This window comes from Syzygium oleosum, unplaced genomic scaffold (genome assembly GCF_021117445.2).
Source record: "Syzygium oleosum isolate NSW1041296 unplaced genomic scaffold, Sole_v2.1 Sole_v2.26, whole genome shotgun sequence".
In the NCBI taxonomy this organism is placed as follows: domain Eukaryota; kingdom Viridiplantae; phylum Streptophyta; class Magnoliopsida; order Myrtales; family Myrtaceae; genus Syzygium; species Syzygium oleosum.
The window spans coordinates 2,659,619-2,683,350 of record NW_026607510.1 but is presented as its reverse complement, the minus strand read 5'-3'; the positions used below and the strand labels follow the sequence as shown (position 1 = coordinate 2,683,350).

General features: G+C 42.3%; 3 protein-coding genes and 1 long non-coding RNA gene across 10 annotated transcripts in view; 2 read left to right on the top strand and 2 right to left on the bottom strand.

Annotated features, from left to right (window-relative positions):
* Positions 1-4,458: 4,458 nt before the first annotated feature.
* Positions 4,459-5,509, top strand: LOC115682461 (F-box/kelch-repeat protein At3g23880-like). Its single transcript, XM_030606689.1, has 2 exons — positions 4,459-4,607; positions 4,852-5,509. Exons 1-2 carry the CDS (start codon positions 4,459-4,461, stop codon positions 5,507-5,509), a joined length of 807 nt encoding a protein of 268 aa, XP_030462549.1.
* Positions 5,510-9,569: 4,060 nt separating this feature from the next.
* Positions 9,570-10,910, bottom strand: LOC130134998 (uncharacterized). The gene is made up of 2 exons (XM_056303148.1): positions 10,420-10,910; positions 9,570-10,259 (listed from the first exon to the last, which is right to left on the bottom strand). The coding sequence occupies exons 1-2, from the start codon at positions 10,567-10,569 to the stop codon at positions 9,627-9,629; spliced, it is 783 nt and encodes a 260-aa protein (XP_056159123.1). The 5' UTR covers positions 10,570-10,910; the 3' UTR covers positions 9,570-9,626.
* A 5,356-nt stretch (positions 10,911-16,266) lies between these two features.
* On the top strand, positions 16,267-18,525 carry LOC130135031 (uncharacterized). 6 transcript variants are annotated; one of them, XR_008814523.1, is made up of 3 exons: positions 16,267-17,268; positions 17,366-17,419; positions 18,297-18,382. It is a non-coding gene; the product is annotated as an uncharacterized LOC130135031 (long non-coding RNA). The 6 variants fall into 6 exon arrangements; XR_008814522.1 differs by having other exon boundaries at positions 18,294-18,380; XR_008814526.1 differs by having other exon boundaries at positions 17,353-17,419; positions 18,297-18,369.
* Positions 18,526-22,979: 4,454 nt separating this feature from the next.
* The window catches only part of LOC115682477 (uncharacterized), a 47,064-nt gene continuing 46,311 nt past the window's right edge, over positions 22,980-23,732 (bottom strand). For both annotated transcript variants that reach the window (XM_056303146.1, XM_056303147.1), the window contains one exon: positions 22,980-23,669. In XM_056303146.1, coding sequence (XP_056159121.1) covers positions 23,037-23,669 — 633 coding nt within the window. In that variant the 3' untranslated portion in view covers positions 22,980-23,036. The remainder of the gene's footprint in view (positions 23,670-23,732) is intronic.

Here is a 23,732-nt window from a genome sequence, read left to right as displayed (position 1 = left end):
TCGGTTCAGTTGGGTTTTTGTTCAATTGAGTGTCCAAATGACCTAATTAGAAAAATTGAGGTCAGAATTGAATTATCCATGCTCAATTAACCCTAGGGAAGGTATGAGCTTTGATTGAAAATTTCAAATTGAATGAAATCCCCAATTTGGATCTTAAAATCCCTAAATTTTCAATTAATTTTGGGGCTTTTGATATTTTCATCAAATTGTGAAATTGGACTGACCAATGTGCAATTCAAGGTCCCAGAATCAACTGTTGTGAAGACACTATAACCCAAAAATGACTAGAAATGGCTTAATTGGATTTTTGGTTCAATTAGAATATGAAATTGCCCAAATTTAAGGAAAACATATCCCTAATTGAAATTTTGTAAAATTGACATTCCAGGGATAAAATTGGATTTAAAATAAGACTAATGACTATTTTTGTGGAATTTTTTAATTCCATTTGGTATTTTTCTTGATTTTCTTCCTAATTTTATTAAAAGAAATTAAGGAAAAATTAAATAAAAATTATTTTTTTATTTAGAAATAGGTTCCTAAGCATGGCCAAGGTTCTTAATCCTAATTTTGTGATTTTTATATAAATTTGAAAAAATGGACCAAAAAAATCAAGTATCAACAATGTAGGGAGATCAGCTTAAAATACAGATTCTATGCTCCTCCACCAACACCTCCTCCAACTTCTTGTACTACCCATTTCTATCAACTAAAGGAACTATATCGCATGGCCTACTATTCCTTAAACTATTCGATCTTGACCCTTGTCTATCCTTTACTAAATATATCTTGCTTTCACACACACTTGCACATCACTAATAAAAAACTATCGTGGATATAAAAACCACGTTTCCGCATAGTTAAATTTTTACCAGAGACGTCTTGTTTTCTCACCTTCCAAGTTCATAGAAATGGATTGAATGATTCAACGCCAATATGTCCAAGCGATGACGCAATTCATGACTTTGAGCGCTGGAGTAGAACATGAGTAAGAAAGGTCTCATCGCTCCATGTGGAATTAAAACTCTGCTTTCATGTCAAGCTAGAAGATTTTCTTGCCATGTACGAATACCAATATGCCGTAGGGACCGTGTTAATCTGTGAAATAAAACTCATAAATAAAATTGAAGAGAGTTACAGTAATACAGTAAGAGAGAGTTTAAGCTTCTCTTTCTCATATTAAACTTGATGAATATCGTAGCGAGAGAGAAAATTTTCCTTAGCAGCAAAAGCTGAAATGCCCAGCAAGGAGCCAGACTTGAAGTATAGTGGAATGGGGAAAAAGCCCACGATGAGAGTGGCAAGCAGAGCGATAATTACTATAAAAATAATTAAATGTTAAATCGCACATTAATCTATAATGATTGTGGATAAGGATTAGGAGAAAGAGAGATTATGTTGGATCAACCTCAAGAAAAAAGCAGAACATTTCTCTAGGAAATTATAAAATCTGCTAGAAACTTGGCTAATTTAGTAGTTTAATACCACGAGGGTGATTGGAAATGTAGGAACTGGGACTGCAATAACATTAAAAAAAATTAAACAGTTCAAGTATTCGGATCGAACAAAGCGAAATTTCAAGAGCATAGATTAATGGAAGACGAGGAAACACCTAGAATGATCAGATGCTCAAAAACTATCAAGAAACCTCTTGAAAAGCGTACAGATCAGCTAGGGGGGAGGGACGGAGAGTTTAGGAACCCATAGATGATCTCTATGCTTTCGAAAGAGCCAAAACTGCAGAAGAACACCAACTCGAGAGTGTTGAGAGCGTTTCTTGGATCGAAGAACTTGCGTGATTCCTTTTGGAGTTTTGTTTGTTGCTATTGTAACGAAACATTTCAGCCGGTAATAACGGTGCTCGTGCGATCACTAACCTGAAAGTCCGAAATTACCTCTTAGTTTTATTCACATTTTATTTCACTTAGCTTGAATATATTTCATCTAATTATATGCTATACATTTTGCTCTTAAAAGGTCTTCTTTACTGTATGTTCCGTTACATTATGTAAACTACAGAAACTGCGTGCCATATGCATCTTACAATAGAGTCTAAACAGTTCTTGTTTTTGCAGGTTAATGTAGTTTGTAGCAAGGTCTGATCTTTTTTCTATTTTCGCTTAAGAGAACATGTTGAATATTTCGGGAGACAACACCAAATTCAAGTTTTTGACTTTATATTAGTATAGATAGATAAATAGATAATGTTTAGGACTTCAATAAATCATTTTTCAAGCATTAAAATTTAAGAATTCAAATTCCACAAAGCTTGCAAAAACTATTTCCTCGTCATAAGAATTCCTGTTTAACTCAAACAAAAAAAAAAATTTATACACACACACACACTTTCAGTCACATATAATGAGTGTATTTATCTGAAATAGAAACAAGCAAACAAGCTTTTCATAAAAAAAAATTTGAGAAATAAAATTTTTCATTTACTCATATTTAATATTATGATTTTTATTCAATTAATTTTTCACGTTCATTTTAAATATTATTATCAACTGATTTTTTCAAATTAATTGTTATCTACTTCATGTACTTCTATTTGATATTGTTTATTCATGTTCACGGTAGTATATTGACTTTCATTTTATCAAATCCGGACATATAATAACATATAAACATATCGAGTTAGGCTTCCTTTTGACTATATTTTTACAAGATAAAATAAAATAAGATAAGATTCGGGTACATTTCGATGAATGCTTTTAGTAAAAGAATAAGAAAAGAAATGCCAAAATTGAAAAAAAGCGATGGCGCGCTTAGTTTCACTGAGAACAATAACATCAAGTTGCTGAAGAGTGAAGAACAATCCTCTCACTCATAAATCACATGTTTTATCGCCAAATTAACTGGGAAAATTGTTCAAACAATCTTATATATGTTGTATGGCGGTCAATTCAATCATAAATCATTCAATTGTACCAATTTAATACTAAATTTTTTGACGATTTACCAACGTAATCTTTCTGACTAATTTTGATCAGAAATAACTGACGTAAACGATTTTTTAAAAAATTTCTGAATTTATTTTTATTTTTTTCCTTCAAGGGCCACCCTCAGCCAAATTTGGTGAGGGTGAGGGCTAGCGAGGGCTTGAGCGAGGGCAAAGACCTTTGCCAGCGGCTGTTGAGGGCTTACACGCCCTCGCCCCAAAAGAAAAGAAAAGATATGAAAAATATTTAAAAAAATCAGAAATTTTTCTTAAAAAATTACAATAATTGTTAACGTCAATGTCGGCTGTGCCACGTAAAATGACTGGCGTTCACATTTGTGATTTCCAACCAAAATTGGCTGGAATGATTGTATTGGCAAATTAAAAAAAAAAATTGGACTAAATTGAAACAATTGAAAAGGTAATGACCGAATTGGCATCCATACAATAGGTTTGGGATTTATATGGTAATTTTCCCGAATTCACCCAATTCACTCTCGAGAGCTAACCATGAGCCCATCTGCAAAGCTTCCCCACGATGTTGTCGTCGAAATCCTGAAGCAATTGCCAGTGAAATCGCTACTGACGTTCGTGTGCATGTGCCGATCATGGCTTTCCATGATTTACGACCATCGTTTCGTGGCCCTGCACTTGGATCGATCCTCTTCCGACGCCGCCAATTGGTACATTGGTTACATGAAAGGTTTATTGCAATTTAAGGTGAAATTTTGCTCCTTTTTCCAATTCAAGCATGTTACGAACTCAGTGATCCGGAAAGGAAATAAAATGCATATGATTACCCAGTTGTCTACCATTCTTATCTTGAGGAAACTTGATAATGACCTGTCAATTTTGAAAATGAATATCTGAAGTGGAATCAATAATGTAATTCATAATAGCTAACAGAATCACACAATCATCAATGACAAGTTTAGTACATTCAAATTGGGTGAAAATGTTAGTCCTAGATATCTTTCCAAATTAGCACGAACATTACTTGACAACCTGCCTATCTAGATTTGGGGAACTTAATCAATCCAAATGGCAGAAGTTAATATTAATACGACAATATGGCGGTCGTAATTGACAGGGGTCCATTTGCCGTCGGGGGGACGCAGGGCTAATGTAGATCGCTGCCTTGGCTCTCGTGGTTGAAGATTATGCGAATCACCACTGTGATCATTTCGGAAATGGCCATCGGAGGTCGCTGTGTGGCCGTCGAGGGGGCCTCAAATGGGGTCGAGATACAAACGGATGAATAGATTAGCTTTCCCAAAATTCTAACATCAGTACATTCTCTTATGACATTAAGATATCTTTCTCTTTACCAATATATAACAAGTCCAGGCTTACAAAACTGAACTAGATGGACAACACAAAGAGTCAGAATGATGAGCAACCTTTAATCCTCTTCCTGGAGATCAGAACATTCAGATCCCATAAAATTACTCTTAATCTGATCAGAATCAACCTCGGTTTCAAATCTTTCTGCCTTAATCCACCTTGCTCCATTGACGATGTGCCTGAAGAAGAACCTCCCTCATGACGTAGTCCTCGAAATTCTTAAGAGATTGCCAGTGAAGCCTCTCATGAGATTCAAATGCGTCTCCAAATCATGGCGTTGCATGATCGAAGATCCGGACTTCATGGCCATGCACTTGAAGCAGTCCGTTCTTGATGTCGCGAACTGGTATGTTCTTCTCATGGATTGGTACTTTTCTCTGATCAGATGAGCTCCTTGTATCCAGATAAGTCTCTTACTGCAGCTTCTCAGTCAGAAATTGAAATTTCATTCATTAACCCTATGGGAAATTATAGTGTTGTGGGTTCGTGCGATGGTTTGATATGTATTGCTGATGCTAATGCTAAAGATCGCAGTCACACAATATTTTTTTGGAATTTATTCACAGAAAGTACAAGGTGGTTCTGAGTTCGCCTCCGGATTTTGTCGACATGTACTCTGCTCGTATGGTTCTAGGATTTGGATACAACGACAGGACTAATGACTGCAAGGTTGTTAGAATTACTTATTTTCCTGATAAGTATGGAGGATACTCGGGCAGATTAGAACCTGAAGTTGATGTTTATAGCCTCAGTACTGATATGTGGCGAACGGTCGAATTCGATGTTGGATGCGAGCTGAGTGACCGCTTGACGGTTTGTTTCAATGGAAATTTGCATTGGATCTCAACCGATGTCGATGAAGACCATTGCTGGTGTTATGGATCGATAATCACATTTGGCATAGTGGATGAGATCTTCGACAAAATGTCACTGCCAAATAGCTGTTTTGTTGGAGTCACGTACAACTGTGCTTATCTGGCAGTGTCGAACAGCTCCCTAGTGCTGCTAATTAATCAAGTGGATCCGAGAAATCAATCGAATGATATGTGTTACATTTGGGTTATGACGGAATATGGCGTACCTAAGTCCTGGACTAAGCTGCACACCTTATATCTTGATGAAGGAGTGTCTAGATTTCACGGCTTCACAAGGAGAGGCGAGCTTCTTATGGAGACATGGCAACATGAGTTGATTTCGTGGAATCTGAGTGTGGGGATGACCTGATTCCTTTGGAAATTGGGGGCATTTGATTTAGTGACTCTGGTGGAGAGTCTGGCTTCCCCATAAAGACAGAATTAGTTGTTGTGTTGCTATTGTAGGCAAGAGTACGAGATGTCTCAGTCTAATTCATACCAATTAATAAAGAAGGATAACAACCCAATTACTCTTATTAAGGGCGCGAATGACAACATTTCTCTTTTTCTGCCCTATTTCTGGCTAGAAATTAAAAAATCAATTTCTCTTTCCCGGACGAGTTTCTGAGCAAAAAGTAGTGTTTGATAACGACACAAAATTTTTGTTCTCGGAATAGAAATTCGTTTGATAATGACGCAAAATTTCTATTCCCGTCGGCAGGTGAGCGGTGGCGGCGGACGGCCGGTCAGCAGCGGTGGTGACGGGCAACGACAGATGGCCGGCGAGCGGCGGTGGCGACGGGCGACGACGGATGGCCGGCAAGCGGTGGTGGCCACGAGCGATGGCGGATGGCCGGCGTGCGGCGAGCGAGCAGCGATGGAGGGTAGTGAGCGGTAGAGGACGGCCAGCGAAAGGCGGCGGGAGCGGATGGCCGGCCGGCGAAAGGCAATGGACGGCCGGCGAGCGGCGGTGGCGACGGGTGACAATGGATGGCCGGCGAGCGGCGGGCGATGGTGTGGGGTCGGCGAGCGGCGGCGGATGGCCAACTAGCGGCAGGTGGCGGTAGACGGCTGGCGAAAGACGACGGCGGTGGACGGTCGGCTGGCGAGCAGCGGCGGGTGGCGGCGATGGGCGGCAAGGGAGAGCAATAAAATAGAGTTGTTATTTCTCTTTCTGTTCCAAAAATAGAAAAGTAAAAAATTTTAAGTTCTCATTTCTGTTCTAAATATATTTCTGGGCCAAAATTTGTCTCAGAAATAAAAAAATGAAATTATTTTACCAAACGGATTTATGTTCCAAACATGTTCTCGAGAACAAAAAAAATAGAAAAACAGGAAAATAGAATGATTATTGTTCGCGTCCTAACTTGTGATTTCTGCTTCGAGAAAGGTCATACTCAAAATTGTTTGAGTCTGTACTCTTAAGAATGTGCTCGGAATGCCAGCATAACAAGGTGCATCGATAATGCTGACAACCGTAGCATTTTCTTTGAATGTTTATGTAATACTTAAAACATGCATTTTGCTTTGATTCAGCTCTATTAAGCATCATAATTCATGCTTTCTTTAGTGGCTTTCTACACAACCAATTGACCCATTTCCGATCGTATTGACTGTCATATACTAGTTTTTAGGGTCATATGTAGAAAGATATAAACCAATCGTTTATTGCTGAAGAAAATAATTCTTGAAAACTAAATATTCTACTGCAGATTTCTCCTCCATTGTTCCTGCAAGCACGAAAGCCTCATGTGTGATTATTCTGATCGGGAAAGAAGACATTACAAGCATCATAACTTATATACGGTACTCACTTTAGCATGAAAACTTTTGAGCAATCACTCAAGTGCATCTTGAGTAAATAAACGGTCACTTTGGTGACATCACCTATTTATGTTGCTGGCAAATTTTAACGTGGCATTAATTACTATAAATCAACTGATGTGACTTGCTGGAAAATCCAATAAGCAAAAATCATAAGAAACGGCGTCGTTTTGACCTATGGGATACAAAAAATTAGTGCCAAATTGAAAATTTACGGTTTGTTGTACGTCCTCGATTTTGCAGACTAAAACTCTTCTTTATGGCCAAAGGCCAAAGCAAAGAGCCCTGAACTCTGCTTCTCCACAAGGTATTCTCACGCCCGTTTCATGGTGACATCCGAATTGCTCCTCAACTTGTTAGAGTAGGCTCTGAAAGCCGGGTCAAGCCAAGAAATTGATGGGAACAACGTACCTGCTTGTGTGTTCACAATTTGCTTGGTCACTGCAGTTTGAGAAGGCTTGCTTGATTTTCTAGGAACTTTCTTTTCTGTCCTCTGTTTTTCAAAGGGTAAAGTCAAAAACAGAAAAACCAAAAATACAATAAATGAGGGAAGGTATGAAGATCCACAAATCTGGAAAAAATGGGAATCGGATTTTCCAGAAATGTTGCTCGTGAAATCCGCGATTTTTCCGTCTTCTTTTGCGGTGGTTGAGCCATGGTTCTTCAATCTCTCTTCTTCTCCGGTCAAACTTTGGCCCTTTTTTATGGCGTCTGTCAAAGTTTGTCAATCTGATCGCAGTAGGCACTAAAATGAACGGTGTACAAAAGTTGTAAGCACTTTTGGTGTCCTTTTCCCAATCTGACCGCAGTAGGCCCCTGTCAACAATTCTTTTTTAAGTTCTATGATCGCTTCCTCATATAACAAATCCAACGTTACACTTTGGCTGATGCAAATGCTGATGACGACACACATTTCTAATCAGTGCTTCTCCTGTGTTTAAAGATTATGTACAAGGTGTTTGCACGCCAAACCGCAAAGATGCCTTGATGAAGCACTTATAGAACACTTTAATGTCGTTACAACCCTCGAATAACTAGTATTCCTCCTGGCCGATGGGGAAGGCATTCAACAAGCTTGTCAAACATTGGAAGATCTAAACCAATGCACTGTAGTAGAAACTCTGATAAGACCTGACACAATTTAATCGTACCCCCATCAGGCCCCCCATCACATTGTCCGACATGGATCTGGAGATATGCATTCAGTGAATGGCACGAGGAGACTTAGTTGAGTTTCACTTATGCTAGTCGTGATTATGTGCCTCAAATGCTCTGCAACCTGGTGAAAATTGTGTTGGTTTCTGGACATGGAGGATGTTCGTGTGGTCCTCTGGTATGGGTTTGGTGAAAGGCGAAATGACTAGGAGGTTGTTAGGATAATATAGTTCGGTAATGGTTATGGAAGAAGCTTGGGTGAACCAGAACTCAAGGTTTAATCGCTGAATTCAGATTTGATGACATTGTCGAGGATTTAAAGCATTCCATCATGCGCTTTTAAGTAATGTGCATAGTTGATACTCCACATTTTTGGTCCATGGCACTAGAAGCATTTCAATCCCTTTCGATAACCACTGGTTTGCGCATGAACGTCCCCCACCAATGCAAGAACCAGCTTCTTCTTTTTTGTCCAGTTATAGGGGATTCACTTGAGCATCTTGACCTGATGATGTTAGTTAGTAAAAAGTAGATCATACTCCAACTTCTCTCTGTTCAAATTTCTAGAATCAATGGCTGGTGATTCCACAACCATGCATGCATTAGGGATAATGAGCTTCCTTGAGTGTTCTGTGAAAATATATACCACTCTTTGTTCTTGCTCATGTGAACTGTTGATTTCAATCCGAGATCAGCATAGTTTGTGCTTTTCCTTCGCTCGTGTTTCGATTCTTCCCGATGGTTCATTGTGTTCTTCGAAATTGGCAAGATTTCATGGCTGCACGAGAAATGTTGAGCTTCTGTTTGCTACGTTCTATCCTGACCTAATTTTGCTAGAGCTAGAACATCTCGAAAGCTTCAGTAGTTGGGAGCATATGATTTTGTCAACGTGGTGAAGAGCCTAGTTTCTCCATGGGGATAAACGACTTGCTGCTTTTGCAAGGGTAGGCAGCTGAAAAGGAAGAGGGGATGTCTGAAATAGCAAGAAAATGTCTCCTACATTCCTCATTGATGCTCTAACAAGCAACTCATCCTTATTCTTTGGTCCAGAAGCATTCCTCGTAATAAATCTAATTTTAGCCTAACTGCGGTCCACAAGAATGGTCTAACATGTACCTCATCTATGCTCTGGCATGGATGCATGTTGCAGGTTTCCAATACAATGGAGAGATTCTTTCCCCTACAGATCGACAATTCAAATCGAGACAATCGTCCTCTCTATCGTTACTCTTTACTTATGCTGTAAACATATGGATACCTCGAAAATCTACTCTCTCGCACCATAATTTCTTCTCTCAAATCTCACTATGTGAACATACGTTTGTCTCTGTAAAAGTACCTTGCAGCCCGACCATTTATTCAACGCATTTAGTTGAAACTTCCTTCGGTCATTAAGTTCATGCTCTGTTCAGCGGCTATGCAGATAAGAAGAGAAACTGGGAGTCATTGCCGGAGAAAAGTCGAACTTATTATAGAGGAAATCAAATATTGCAAACTAATAATGCGACTTATTTTGTGACTGTTCCTGCAAGCATGAAAGCCTTGTAGGTGACAGTTCTGACCAGATTAGGCCCTCCCCAAGCCCTCTCAAGCTCTTTAACAACTTCTTCGGACAACAAATCCACCCCTTGTTCCTTGGCTAAGTTAATTGGTGATGATGATTTTAAAAACTTCAAGTACCCTTCGAACAGGAGCTCCTTCCGGATTTCGAGTTGCATTGGTTCTCCCTCGTGGCCTAAGCCCACGCTCTCAAAAGGAAAGGGAAGATTTCTATACCCGTCGATTACGTGCTTGGCATCCGAGTGCCAAAACTGCATGGTAGCTTCCCAGAGGCGCTTACTTGCAGTGTTGAATTCGGGATTAACGACTATGTCGTTATATGCCCAAACGGCTAGTATACCTCCCGGCTTACGTAGAAGGCGCTTGGCCAGCTTGTAAAACTTTGGAAGGTCAAACCAGTGCACTGCGGTAGCAACGGTGATCAGATCGACACGATTTTCGGCACCCATCAAGGCCACAATTTCATCCTCTGACATGGATTGTGGAGTGTGCACGTAGCGAACTCGAGGATGTGGCATCGCGAAACTTAGTTGAGCTTCACTAACGTCGGTTGCTATGACTTGCTCGTAATGCTCTGCAACCTGGTAGAATCATGTCACCGACATATTTTGGTTAATCAAGCAGGAAAGATTTTAATTGATGAGCGAAGGATTGCATTTTCCCATTGGAGAATCACATTGCGGTCATAATTTGATCCGGCAAATTCTTGTCAAAAAATTGCGTAGGGAGAGAGAGACTAACACCAAGAGCAGCTTGACCATTGCCGGTGCCGACATCCCAAGCCAGAGAGTGATGAGTGGTGCGGGCGGCGAGCATCGAGTACCACTCACTTGGATAAGTCGGCCGGGCTTGTAGGTAGGTCTCCGCCTGCTTGTCAAATAGACCCGCCATGCCTACACAACTTCTGATATTCTGGTCACGCTGCTTTTGAGGATCTTTGGTGTTGGTGTTAAGTACGAGACAGAGAGACGTCTGTGTTTTCTCAAGCTAGTAAATTAACTCAAAGGTGGCTTTGAATTTTTCGTTTTCTGTTACAAGTTCATTGGATTGATTGATTCAGTGCCCATATGCGTAAGCAATGACGCAACTCATTACTTTAAGCGCTGGTGTTGAACTATGACTAAGAAAAGTCTTGAACTCTTTGCTTTCCGGTCAAACTAGCAGGTTTTTCTTGCCATGCACGCATACCAGTATGTCTGCAGGAGTAAAATCCATAGCACCATGTTAACTACTGAAGTAAATTTACAGAGATGGAGTAGAGTTACACTAATACGGCAGGAGAGTGTGCAATACTCAAAACTTCTGTCATATTAAATTAGGTTAATAGTTTAGCGAAAGATGACAAAACCTCCCTTGTTGGGAGTGCACCCGTTGTTTCGCACATTTCTATTTAAGACATAATGATGGTTGCTATTAGGTAAGAATATGCGGAAGAAAGAATTGTGTAGTTTCTGTATATTTCATAATGAAGAATATATGAAATATTTATAAACTTTACAAGATTGACTATTAGTATTGCAATATCAATTACTATCAATTAGAATCAATCAAGTATATGCACAACGAATGTAGATATATGCACGACCCTCATATTATGAAGAAATCAAGATAGATATAGAAAATCTCTTAAATATTAATCTAAGGGATCATATGGTTAAATGTGAGTTACGTGGAAATGTTGTGCCTCGTGTCATGCGAGACAAACATGTAAAAACACCAGTGTTTTGTGAGCGTCACATCATCTACTAACGTGATGTAAATTTATGCACTTTAAACAAATTACAAATTGACACATATAATTGATCTGCAACCGGATTAAAAAAAATAAAAATCTATCCAAACCACATGCCTTTTGCACCTCCACCGATTGTCACCATTGACAAAGTGGCCAACGTCGCATCCAGGCCGACACTGTTATGTATCCAAGTTGAGCCACCCCTCCGTCGTCCTTGCTTGTCCATGGCTGGTGCCTCCAAATTTGGCCCGGCTGAAGCTCTGGATTTGGAAGTTCGCCGACCTTCGTGTCCACCCCCGCACGCCACGACTGGAGGGGTGGACACGGGAGTCGGCGAGCTTCCACATCAGGAACCGCCGTCGCTCGCAGCAGTGGCTCCAAATCTGGAAGTTCGATTAGATTTGGAGCTCTAACCATGGCCGCCGGCGACAACTCAATAGCTTTTGCAGCTGGGTGCGACGGCCATGGCGGGGCGGTGGGCTCGAGGATGGAGGTCGGTGGAGATAGCAAACCTAAATTATCGATGGATGGCCGGGCGAAGCGATGGAAGAGGTAGAGAGAGAAAAATCACAATTTCTATTTTTTTTTATATAATCCAAGCCAATAATTGACGCACGCGTGGTAAATCGGTCCAATTCATTTCAGAAAATAAAAAAAACGAAATGAAAATCACGTGAATTGTACGGGCTAACGGAAAAAATAACGGAGAATCAATGAGTACAACAAAATGAAGGTTCAAGAGGAAGCTTTACGTAATTTCCTCTACATAGGATCCATCTGTTTCGCGAAAAATATTTTCCAAAAAACCACTCTCCTCGTATTTTTCGGCGTTTGGTTTGTTTAGAAGAATGAGTTAACGGAAAATATTTTCCCGGTCAACTGAAAATGTTTTCTTACCAAAGCTTAAATTCAGGAAAATGATTTTTCCTTTAAAAGAAATGGAAAACGTTTTCCAAAGTATGACTAACTATTGGCACTCGGATCCGAAACTTTATGTTTGGGCACGAAAATCCTAACGTTGGTTCTCGAGTCTCAACATTCAGGACTAAGTCACGGCAGATAGGCTCAAGACCTCGGTGTCCAGGGCTCGGGCCCAGGTCTATCGAGGCTGAGCCCGAACCCCTGGTGCCCGTACCCAATGCTCCGACACCTGAACTCGATTCCTTAAAGGCCGTGCTCAAGTCCCTAATGCTCAAGCTCTAGTCCTAACCCTCAAGCCCGAGTCCACAAGGGGGTGCGCAGGTTCATAATGCTCGGACTCGGGTCCTTAGTTAATGACGTTTGTTCTTATAAAAATATTTTATTTAAAATATGGAGTTACCTAGTTCGGGAAGGGCACAGACTCGACGAGGTCAGCGAGGGATGGGGATGAGCTCGTCCCTTCACCGCGGCTATGGCTTGGTTTTGTAGCCACTTGGTCTTGGCACGGGCTGATTACAAGGCCGAATGATCTTCGGTCGAGGCAATCGGTGGTCGGCAACTATGGCAGGAGGCGTTAGCGAAGAAGCGACTGGAAGGGGGATGAAATTTGCCGGCGATCCTCCTGCAAAGTGAAACCGGAGCGCTTTCCTCTTCATAGAAATGGATTGAATGATTCAACGCCAATTTGTCCAAGCAATGACGCAATTCATGACTTTGAGCGCTGGAGTAGAACATGAGTAAGAAAGGTCTCATCGCTCCATGTGGAATTAAAACTCTGCTTTCATGTCAAGCAAGAAGATTTTCTTGCCATGTACGAATACCAATATGCCGTAAGGACCGTGTTAATCTGTGAAATAAAACTCATAAATAAAATTGAAGAGAGTTACAGTAATACAGTAAGAGAGAGTTTAAGCTTCTCTTTCTCATATTAAACTTGATGAATATCGTAGCGAGAGAGAAAATTTTCCTTAGCAGCAAAAGCTGAAATGCCCAGCAAGGAGCCAGACTTGAAGTACAGTGGAATGGGGAAAAAGCCCACGATGAGAGTGGCAAGCAGAGCGATAATTACTATAAAAATAATTAAATGTTAAATCGCACATTAATCTATAATGATTGTGGATTAGGATTAGGAGAAAGAGAGATTATGTTGGATCAACCTCAAGAAAAAAGCAGAACATTTCTCTATGAAATTATAAAATCTGCTAGAAACTTGGCTAATTTAGTAGTTTAATACCACGAGGGTGATTGGAAATGTAGGAACTGGGACTGCAATAACATTAAAAAAAAATTAAACAGTTCAAGTATTCGGATCGAACAAAGCGAAATTTCAAGAGCATAGATTAATGGAAGACGAGGAAACACCTAGAATGATCAGATGCTCAAAAACTATCAAGAAACCTCTTGAAAAGCGTACAGATCAGCTAGGGGGGAGGGACGGAGAGTTTAGGAACCCATAGATGATCTCTATGCTTTCGAAAGAGCCAAAACTGCAGAAGAACACCAACTCGAGAGTGTTGAGAGCGTTTCTTGGATCGAAGAACTTGCGTGATTCCTTTTGGAGTTTTGTTTGTTGCTATTGTAACGAAACATTTCAGCCGGCAATAACGGTGCTCGTGCGATCACTAACCTGAAAGTCCGAAATTACCTCTTAGTTTTATTCACATTTTATTTCACTTAGCTTGAATATATTTCATCTAATTATATGCCACATTTTGCTCTTAAAAGGTCTTCTTTACTGTATGTTCCGTTACATTATGTAAACTACAGAAACTGCGTGCCATATGCATCTTACAATAGAGTCTAAACAGTTCTTGTTTTTGCAGGTTAATGTAGTTAGTAGCAAGGTCTGATCTTTTTTCTATTTTCGCTTAAGAGAACATGTTGAATATTTGGGGAGACAACACCAAATTCAAGTTTTTGACTTTATATTAGTATAGATAGATAAATAGATAATGTTTAGCAAAGCAATTTGACAATAAAATTTAACATAAACAAACATAGGGTAAAATTGTCACAGCTGTACCAGTTTGGGGTTTTTCGTGGTAAAAAATTAGTTTGGGATAAAATTGTCACAGGTGTACCAGTTTATGGTTTTTCGTGTTATTAATCCAGAACAATAACATCAAGTTGCTAAAGAGTGAAGAACAATACTCTCACTCATAAATCACATTTTTATCGCCGAATTAATTGGGAAAATTGTTCAAACAATCTTATATCTGTTGTACGGCGATCAATTCAATCATAAATCATTCAATTATACCAATTTAATACTAAATTTTTTGACGATTTACCAATGTAGTCTTTCTGGCTAATTTTGATCATAAATAATTGATGTAAACGATTTTTAAAAAAATTTCTGAATTTATTTTTATTTTTTTCCCTTTAAGGGCCACCCTTGGCCAAATTGGGTGAGGGTGAGGGCTAGCGAGGGCTTGAGCGAGGGCAACGACCTTTGCCAACGGCCGGTGAGGGCTTACACGCCCTCACCCAAAAAGAAAAGAAAAGATATAAAAAATGTATAAAAAAATCAGAAATTTTTCTTTAAAAATTACAATAATTGTTAACGTCAGCATCGGTCGTGCCACATAAGACGACCGGCATTCATATCAGTGATATCCAGCCAAAATTGGCCAGAATAACCATATTGGCAAATTGTAAAAAAATTTAAGACTAAATTGATGCAATTAAAAAGTTTATGACCGAATTGACATCCATACAATAGGTTTGGGATTTATATGGTAATTTTCTCGAATTCACCCGGTTCACTCTTGAGAGCTAACCATGAGCCCATCTGCAAAGCTTCCCCACGATGTTGTCGTCGAAATCCTGAAGCAATTGCCAGTGAAATCGCTATTGACGTTCATGTGCATGTGCCGATCATGGCTTTCCATGATTTACGACCATCATTTCGTGGCCCTGCACTCGGATCGATCCTCTTCCGACGCCGCCAATTGGTACATTGGTTACATGAAAGATTTCTTGCGATTTAAGGTGAAATTTTGCTCCTTTTTCCAATTCAAGCATGCTACGAACTCAGTGATCCGGAAAGGAAATAAACTGCATATGATTACCCAGTTGTCTACCATTCTTATCTTTAGGAAACTTGATAATGACCTGTCAATTTTGAAAATGAATATCTGATGTGGAATCAATAATGTCATTCATAATAGCTAACAGAATCACACAATCATCAATGACAAGTTTTTTTTTTTTTGTGGTCAGAATGAACTGCTTTTCATTGATATCTAGTAGAACCATAACCCCTTTTGGGAGTCTCAAAACAGAGCAAGTCTCTAAGGGCCTGCGGAGGACAAATCAGCCAGTCGTCAGTGAGTGTTTTGTTCCGGTGGGACTTTGCTACCCAGTCCGCAACACTATTTGAGTTTCTATTACAGTATTGCAGGTCTAACTGTGAAAATAATGTCAGCAGTTCACGTGCTTCAGCAATAATTGCCCTCTGTTCCCACGGCAGAGCTTGTGTAGTCTTCAATGCGTTGACCAGATTTAGACAATCTGACTGGACAGTCAGTCTTTCATCCGCGCATGAGGAGAGAAATATGAGGGTTTCCACCATTGCTAGGCATTCGGTTTGCTAGGCTGAGGAGGTAGAGACGTCCTTTGCAAATCCGTCGACCAGAGTTCCGTCTGCGTCGCGGCAGACACAGGCGATTGAACCTTCGAGTGATCCAGGTTGGTGAGCTGCATCTATATTGATTTTCATTTCGCCCCTTTTTGGGGGTATCCAGGCTTCGTCGTCTTCGCGATCCGGATGGGCTTTCGTTGGCGAGATTATTCCACTGCAAAACTCCGAGCAAATTATGTCCTCTTTCAACCAGCCTTAAGTCCGGGAGGTGTCTTTTGAAGACGAAGCTGTTTCTAGCTTTCCAGATTTCCCGAGAGGACTACCGAGATTAATTCTACACCAGGTGAGCTGTTGCTTCTGTGGATATGGTATCTCAGCCATTCATCTATTCTTGTTATTTGGAATTCAGAGTTCTGGATGTTCAGTACCGGGGCCTTCCAGACTTCTCACGTCCAATTACAGAGCAAAAGTAGGTGTTACGGGGTCTCCACATGCACTCGGCAGATTGGGCATAGAGGGTCAGGTACCATTTTCCTTTTGTATAGATTCTCCTTAGTCGGGAGAGCATTTTGACAAACAGACCAGATGAAGTGTCTGATTTTGTGGGGGGTTTTTAATTTCCAGATTCTGTTCCAAAGTTGAGTTGGGGGTTGATGAGAGGAAGAGGCGGTTTGAGCTTCTGTTGTTTCTTTTGTGCGTAGGGTGTTGTATCCGCTCTTTACCGTGTACTCTCCTTCCCGCGTACCTGACCAGATCAGTTTATCTTCATTAGTCTGTGGTCTAATTGGTATGGTAAGGATCTCGCGCACCCCCTGTTCTTGACATAGTCTTCGCAGGGTCTGTTCTTTCCAGGTGTTTGCCTCTTGATCCACCAGTTCATACACCATAGTTGGGTCTCCTTCATTAGCCTGTCCCCCTAAAATTCCTCTTTTGAGCCATTTATCCTCCCTGATGTTGATTTGTTGACCATTACCAACTAACCACATGACCGAGTCTTCAATAGCCTTTCTCCCTATAAGTATGCTCTGCCATCCCCAAGATGGTCTGGATCCCTTTTCTGCCTTCCAGAAGCTCTTAGTTGGGTAATACAAGCCTTTAAGGACCTAACTAGACAGAGAAGTCTGGTTTTTAGCTAGTAGCCAAGCCTATTTACCGAGCATGGCTTTGTTGAAAGCTATTAGGTCCCTAAATCCTAGGCCTCCCCTGTCCTTCCTCTGTTTTAGCACTGCGGCCTTCCTCCAATGTACTCCTTTTGTTGTTGATTGGTTCTTCCACCAGAAGGCTGTAATTTTTTGCTCAATGGCCCGACCAACTGAGAGTGGGATCTTGAAGATTGACATGGCATATTGAGGTAAAGCTTGGACAACAGTTTTTAACATGATTTCTTTCCCTGCTTTAGACATCGTGTTCTCTTTCCACCCTTCGAGTTTCATAGTGACCCTTGCCAGAATCCAAGCAAACATTTGCTTTTTGGATGAACCCCAATCCGATGGGATACCCAGGTACTTCCCTGTTTTGTCTATCTCCGGGACTCTTAGCTCTCTAGCCATGTTCCTTCTTAAATCTCTAGGGCTGTCTTTGCTGAAAAATACCCCTGACTTGTTCAGGTTCACTGCTTGTCCTGAAGCATAGCAATACTGGTGGATTATGCCAGCAAGGTTCTGGCATTCTTGTACCGTCCCTTCTAGAAAGAAAATTGAATCATCTGCAAATAGTAAATGAGACAGTACAGGACAATGTCTGTTCAATTTGATCCCCTTTATAGTGCCATCTTGGACAGCCTTTTTCATCAGTATTGATAGGAAGTTTGCAACGAGTATGAATAGGTATGGGGATAATGGGTCCCCCTGCCTTATTCCTCTGGTCGGCTGGAAGTAATTCAATGTTTCCCCATTCAGCTTGATGCTCAGTGAGGTCGTGGTAACACATTGCATAATCAGGTTTATCCATCTTTCATCGAATCCCATCTTTGACATACAGGCCTTCAGAAAGTCCCATTCGATCCGATCGTATGCCTTTTGCATGTCTAGTTTTAAGACCGCCTGGAATTTTTTCTTTCTCCTTCGAACTCTTAGCTGGTGCAAAACTTCCTGGACTACAAAGATGTTATCTTGGATTTGCCGTCCACCTACAAAGGCACTCTGTTCAACTTCAATTAACTCCAGGAGCCATGGTTTCAGCCTATTGGCTAGCACTTTTGAGATGATCTTATAGGCGACATTGCACAAGCTTATAGGCCTAAACTCTTCCAGCTTCTCTGGGTTTTTGACTTTTGGAACCAAGGATATAATCGTTCTATTTAGTAGGGGGTTCAACAGTCCGATTTGGAAGAAGTTTCTGACCTCTGAAAATACTTCCTGTTTTATGTCTTCCCAGTAGTGTTGAAAGAACTGGCCATTCATTCCATCCGGACCCGGGGCCTTGGAGGATCCAATTTGGAAGGTTGCTTGTTTAACCTCTTCCATCGTTACTTCTTCAAGCAGCTTCAGGTTAGTTTCATTTTTCACCCTACAAGAACAGTGCTGAAGAATTGGGTCAAAATGTCGATGTCCCACTGAGGTATATAGTTCTTTAAAGAAATTTTCAGTCATCCTCTTTAGTTGTTCTTTATCTCGGGTCCAGTTCCCTGCGGCATCTTTCAACATCAATGACAAGTTTAGTACATTCAAATTGGGTGAAAATGTTAGTCCTAGATATCTTTCCAAATTGGCACGAACATTACTTGACAACCTGCCTATCTAGATTTGGGGAACTTAATCAATCCAAATGGCAGAAGTTAATATTAATACGACAATATGGCGGTTGCAATTGACAGGGTTCCATTTGCCGTCGGGGGGACGCAGGGCTAATGTAGATCGCTGCCTTGGCTCTCGTGGTTGAAGATTATGCGAATCACCGCTGTGATCATTTCGGAAATGGCCAACGGAGGTCGCTGTGTGGCCTTTGAGGGGGCCTCAAACGGGATCGAGATACAGATGGATGAATAGATTAGCTTTCCCAAAATTCTAACATCAGTACATTCTCTTATGACATTAAGATATCTTTCCCTTTAAACACCAATATATAACAAGTCCAGGGTTACAAAACTGAACTAGATGGACAACACAAAGAGTCAGTATGATGAGCAACCTTTAATCCTCTTCCTGGAGATCAGGACATTCAGATCTCATAAAATTACTCTTAATCTGATCAGAATCAACCTCGGTTTCAAATCTTTCTGCCTTAATTCACCTTGCTCCATTGACGATGTGCCCGAAGAAGAACCTCCCTCATGACGTAGTCCTCGAAATTCTTAAGAGATTGCCAGTGAAGCCTCTCGTGAGATTCAAATGCGTCTCCAAATCATGGCGTTGCATGATCGAAGATCCGGACTTCATGGCCATGCACTTGAAGCAGTCCGTTCTCGGTGTCGCGAACTGGTATGTTCTTCTCATGGATTGGTACTTTTCTCTGATCAGATGAGCTCCTTGTATCCAGATAAGTCTCTTACTGCAGCTTCTCAGTCAGAAATTGAAATTTCATTCATTAACCCTATGGGAAATTATAGTGTTGTGGGTTCGTGCAATGGTTTGATATGTATTGCTGATGCTAATGCTAAAGATCGCAGTCACACAATATTTTTTTGGAATTTATTCACAGAAAGTACAAGGTGGTTCTGAGTTCGCCTCCGGATTTTGTCGACATGTACTCTGCTCGTATGGTTCTAGGATTTGGATACAACGACAGGACTAATGACTGCAAGGTTGTTAGAATTACTTAATTTCCTGATAAGTATGGAGGATACTTGGGCAGATTAGAACCTGAAGTTGATGTTTATAGCCTCAGTACTGATATGTGGTGAACGGTCGAATTCGATGTTGGATGCGAGCTGAGTGACCGCTTGATGGTTTGTTTCAATGGAAATTTGCGTTGGATCTCAACCGATGTTGATGAAGACCATTGCTGGTGTTATGGATCGATAATCACATTTGGCATAGTGGATGAGATCTTCGACAAAATGTCACTGCCAAAGAGCTGTTTTGTTGGAGTCACGTACAACCGTGCTTATCTGGCAGTGTCGAACAGCTCGCTGGTATTGCTAATTAGTCAAGTGGATCCGAGAAATCAATCGAATGATATGTGTTACATTTGGGTTATGACGGAATATGGCGTACCTAAGTCCTGGACTAAGCTGCACACCTTAGATCTTGATTGAGTGTCTAGATTTCACGGCTTCACAAGGAGAGGCGAGCTTCTTATGGAGACATGGCAACATGAGTTGATTTCGTGGAATCCGAGTGTGGGGATGACCTGATTCCTTTGGACAATGGGGGCATTTGATTTAGTGACTCTGGTGGAGAGTCTGGCTTCCCCAAAAAGACAGAATTAGTTGTTGTGTTGCTATTGTAGGCAAGAGTACGAGATGTCTCAGTCTAACCCAATTACTCTTATTAAAGGCGCGAATGACAACATTTCTCTTTTCCTGCCCTATTTCTGGCTAGAAATTAAAAAATCAATTTCTCTTTCCCGAACCAGTTTCTGAGCAAAAGGTAGCGTTTGATAACGACACAAAATTTTTGTTCCCGGAATAGAAATTCGTTTGATAATGATGCAAAATTTCTATTCCTGCCGGCAGGTGAGCGGTGGCGGCGGACGGCCGGCGAGCGACGGTGGTGACGGGCAACGACAAATGGCCGGCGAGCGGCGGTGGCGACGGGCGACAGCGGATGGCTGGCAAGTGGTGGTGGCCATGGGCGACGGTAGATGGCCAGCTTGCGGCGGGCGAGCGGCGATGGAGGGCAGTGAGCGGTAGCGGACGGCCAGCGAAAGGCGGCGAAAGCGGACGGCCAGCCGGCGAAAGGCGATGGACGGCCGGCGAGCGGCGGTGGCGACGGGTGACAATGGATGGCCGGCGAGCGGCGGGCGATGGTGTGGGGTCGGCGAGCGGCGGCGGATGGCCAACTAGCGGCAGGTGGCGGTAGACGGCTGGCGAAAGACGACGGCGGTGGACGGCCGGCTGGCGAGCAGCGGCGGGTGGCGGCGATGGGCGGCAAGGGAGAGCAATAAAATAAAGTTGTTATTTCTGTTTCTGTTCCAAAAATAGAAAAGTAAAAAATTTTAAGTTCTCATTTCTGTTCTAAATATATTTATGGGCCAAAATTTGTCTCAGAAATAAAAAAATGAAATTATTTTACCAAACGGATTTATGTTCCAAACATGTTCTCGGGAACAAAAAAAATAGAAAAATAGGAAAATAGAATGATTATTGTTCGCGTCTTAACTTGTGATTTCTGCTTCGAGAAAGGTCATACTCAAAATTGTTTGAGTCTGTACTCTTAAGAATGTGCTCGGAATGCCAGCATAACAAGGTGCATCGATAATGCTGACAACCGTAGCATTTTCTTTGAATGTTTATGTAATACTTAAAGGGAAAAAACCACCAAAAACCCCAAACTTTGCCATCTGTGACACATTTACCCCGAACTTTTTTTTGTGACACCAAAAACCCCGAACTTTGCTTTTTGTGACACATTTACCCCAATGTATTTAGTCCATGGGCATTTTCGTCTTTTCTGCTTTTTCTTTTTTTTTTCTTTTTTTTTTCCTTTCCGGCGAGGGGGGGCCTCGCCGGCGTCGGCCTCGCCGGATCCGGCGAGGGGGGCCCTCGCCGGCGTCGAGCGAGGGCGGCCCTCGCCGGCGTCGGGCGAGGTTCGCCCTCGCCCGGGTGAGCAAGGGCGGCCCTCGCCCGACTCGGGCGAGGTCGACCCTCGCCGGCGCCGGCGAGGGTCGACCTCGCCGAGTCGGGCGAGGGCGGCCCTCGCTCGCCCAGGCGAGGCGACCCTCGCCGGCGTCGGGCGAGGTTCGCCTCGCCTTGGCGAGCGAGGGCGGCCCTCGCCCGACTCGGCGAGGTCGACCCTCGCCGGCGTCGGGCGAGGGTCGACCTCGCCCGAGTCGGGCGAGGCCTCCCGCGCCGGATCTGGCGAGGGCCGCCCTCGCTCGACGCCGGCGAGGGTCGACCTCGCGGATCGGGCGAGGGCCGCCCTCGCTCGCCCGAGCGAGGGCGGACCTCGCCCGACGCCGGCGAGGTCGACCCTCGCCGACGCCGGCGAGGGTCGACCTCGCTGTGTCGGGCGAGGGACGCCCTCGCTCGCCCAGGCGAGGGCGAACCTCGCCCGACGCCGGCGAGGGCCGCCCTCGCCGGATCTGGCTGGTGATTCCACAACCATGCATGCATTAGGGATAATGAGCTTCCTTGAGTGTTCTGTGAAAATATATACCACTCTTTGTTCTTGCTCATGTGAACTGTTGATTTCAATCCGAGATCAGCATAGTTTGTGCTTTTCCTTCGCTCGTGTTTCGATTCTTCCTGATGGTTCATTGTGTTCTTCGAAATTGGCAAGATTTCATGGCTGCACGAGAAATGTTGAGCTTCTGTTTGCTACGTTCTATCCTGACCTAATTTTGCTAGAGCTAGAACATCTCGAAAGCTTCAGTAGTTGGGAGCATATGATTTTGTCAACGTGGTGAAGAGCCTAGTTTCTCCATAGGGATAAACGACTTGCTGCTTTTGCAAGGGTAGGCAGCTGAAAAGGAAGAGGGGATGTCTGAAATAGCAAGAAAATGTCTCCTACATTCCTCATTGATGCTCTAACAAGCAACTCATCCTTATTCTTTGGTCCAGAAGCATTCCTCGTAATAAATCTAATTTTAGCCTAACTGCGGTCCACAAGAATGGTCTAACATGTACCTCATCTATGCTCTGGCATGGATGCATGTTGCAGGTTTCCAATACAATGGAGAGATTCTTTCCCCTACAGATCGACAATTCAAATCGAGACAATCGTCCTCTCTATCGTTACTCTTTACTTATGCTGTAAACATATGGATACCTCGAAAATCTACTCTCTCGCACCATAATTTCTTCTCTCAAATCTCACTATGTGAACATACGTTTGTCTCTGTAAAAGTACCTTGCAGCCCGACCATTTATTCAACGTATTTAGTTGAAACTTCCTTCGGTCATTAAGTTCATGCTCTGTTCAGCGGCTATGCAGATAAGAAGAGAAACTGGGAGTCATTGCCGGAGAAAAGTCGAACTTATTATAGAGGAAATCAAATATTGCAAACTAATAATGCGACTTATTTTGTGACTGTTCCTGCAAGCATGAAAGCCTTGTAGGTGACAGTTCTGACCAGATTAGGCCCTCCCCAAGCCCTCTCAAGCTCTTTAACAACTTCTTCGGACAACAAATCCACCCCTTGTTCCTTGGCTAAGTTAATTGGTGATGATGATTTTAAAAACTTCAAGTACCCTTCGAACAGGAGCTCCTTCCGGATTTCGAGTTGCATTGGTTCTCCCTCGTGGCCTAAGCCCACGCTCTCAAAAGGAAAGGGAAGATTTCTATACCCGTCAATTACGTGCTTGGCATCCGAGTGCCAAAACTGCATGGTAGCTTCCCAGAGGCGCTTACTTACAGTGTTGAATTCGGGATTAACGACTATGTCGTTATATGCCCAAACGGCTAGTATACCTCCCGGCTTACGTAGAAGGCGCTTGGCCAGCTTGTAAAACTTTGGAAGGTCAAACCAGTGCACTGCGGTAGCAACGGTGATCAGATCGACACGATTTTCGGCACCCATCAAGGCCACAATTTCATCCTCTGACATGGATTGTGGAGTGTGCACGTAGCGAACTCGAGGATGTGGCATCGCGAAACTTAGTTGAGCTTCACTAACGTCGGTTGCTATGACTTGCTCGTAATGCTCTGCAACCTGGTAGGATCATGTCACCGACATATTTTGGTTAATCAAGCAGGAAAGATTTTAATTGATGAG

Excerpts from the sequence above, each read along its gene's own strand:
- LOC115682461 (XM_030606689.1), top strand. The coding sequence starts at position 4,459 with ATGTGCCTGAAGAAGAACCTCCCTCATGACGTAGTCCTCGAAATTCTT. Across the intron at positions 4,608-4,851 it reads ATGGCCATGCACTTGAAGCA|AAAGTACAAGGTGGTTCTGA; the intron begins GTCCGTTCTTGA and ends ATTTATTCACAG.
- LOC130134998 (XM_056303148.1), bottom strand. The coding sequence starts at position 10,569 with ATGGCGGGTCTATTTGACAAGCAGGCGGAGACCTACCTACAAGCCCGG. Across the intron at positions 10,260-10,419 it reads ATGGTCAAGCTGCTCTTGGT|GTTGCAGAGCATTACGAGCA; the intron begins GTTAGTCTCTCT and ends TGATTCTACCAG.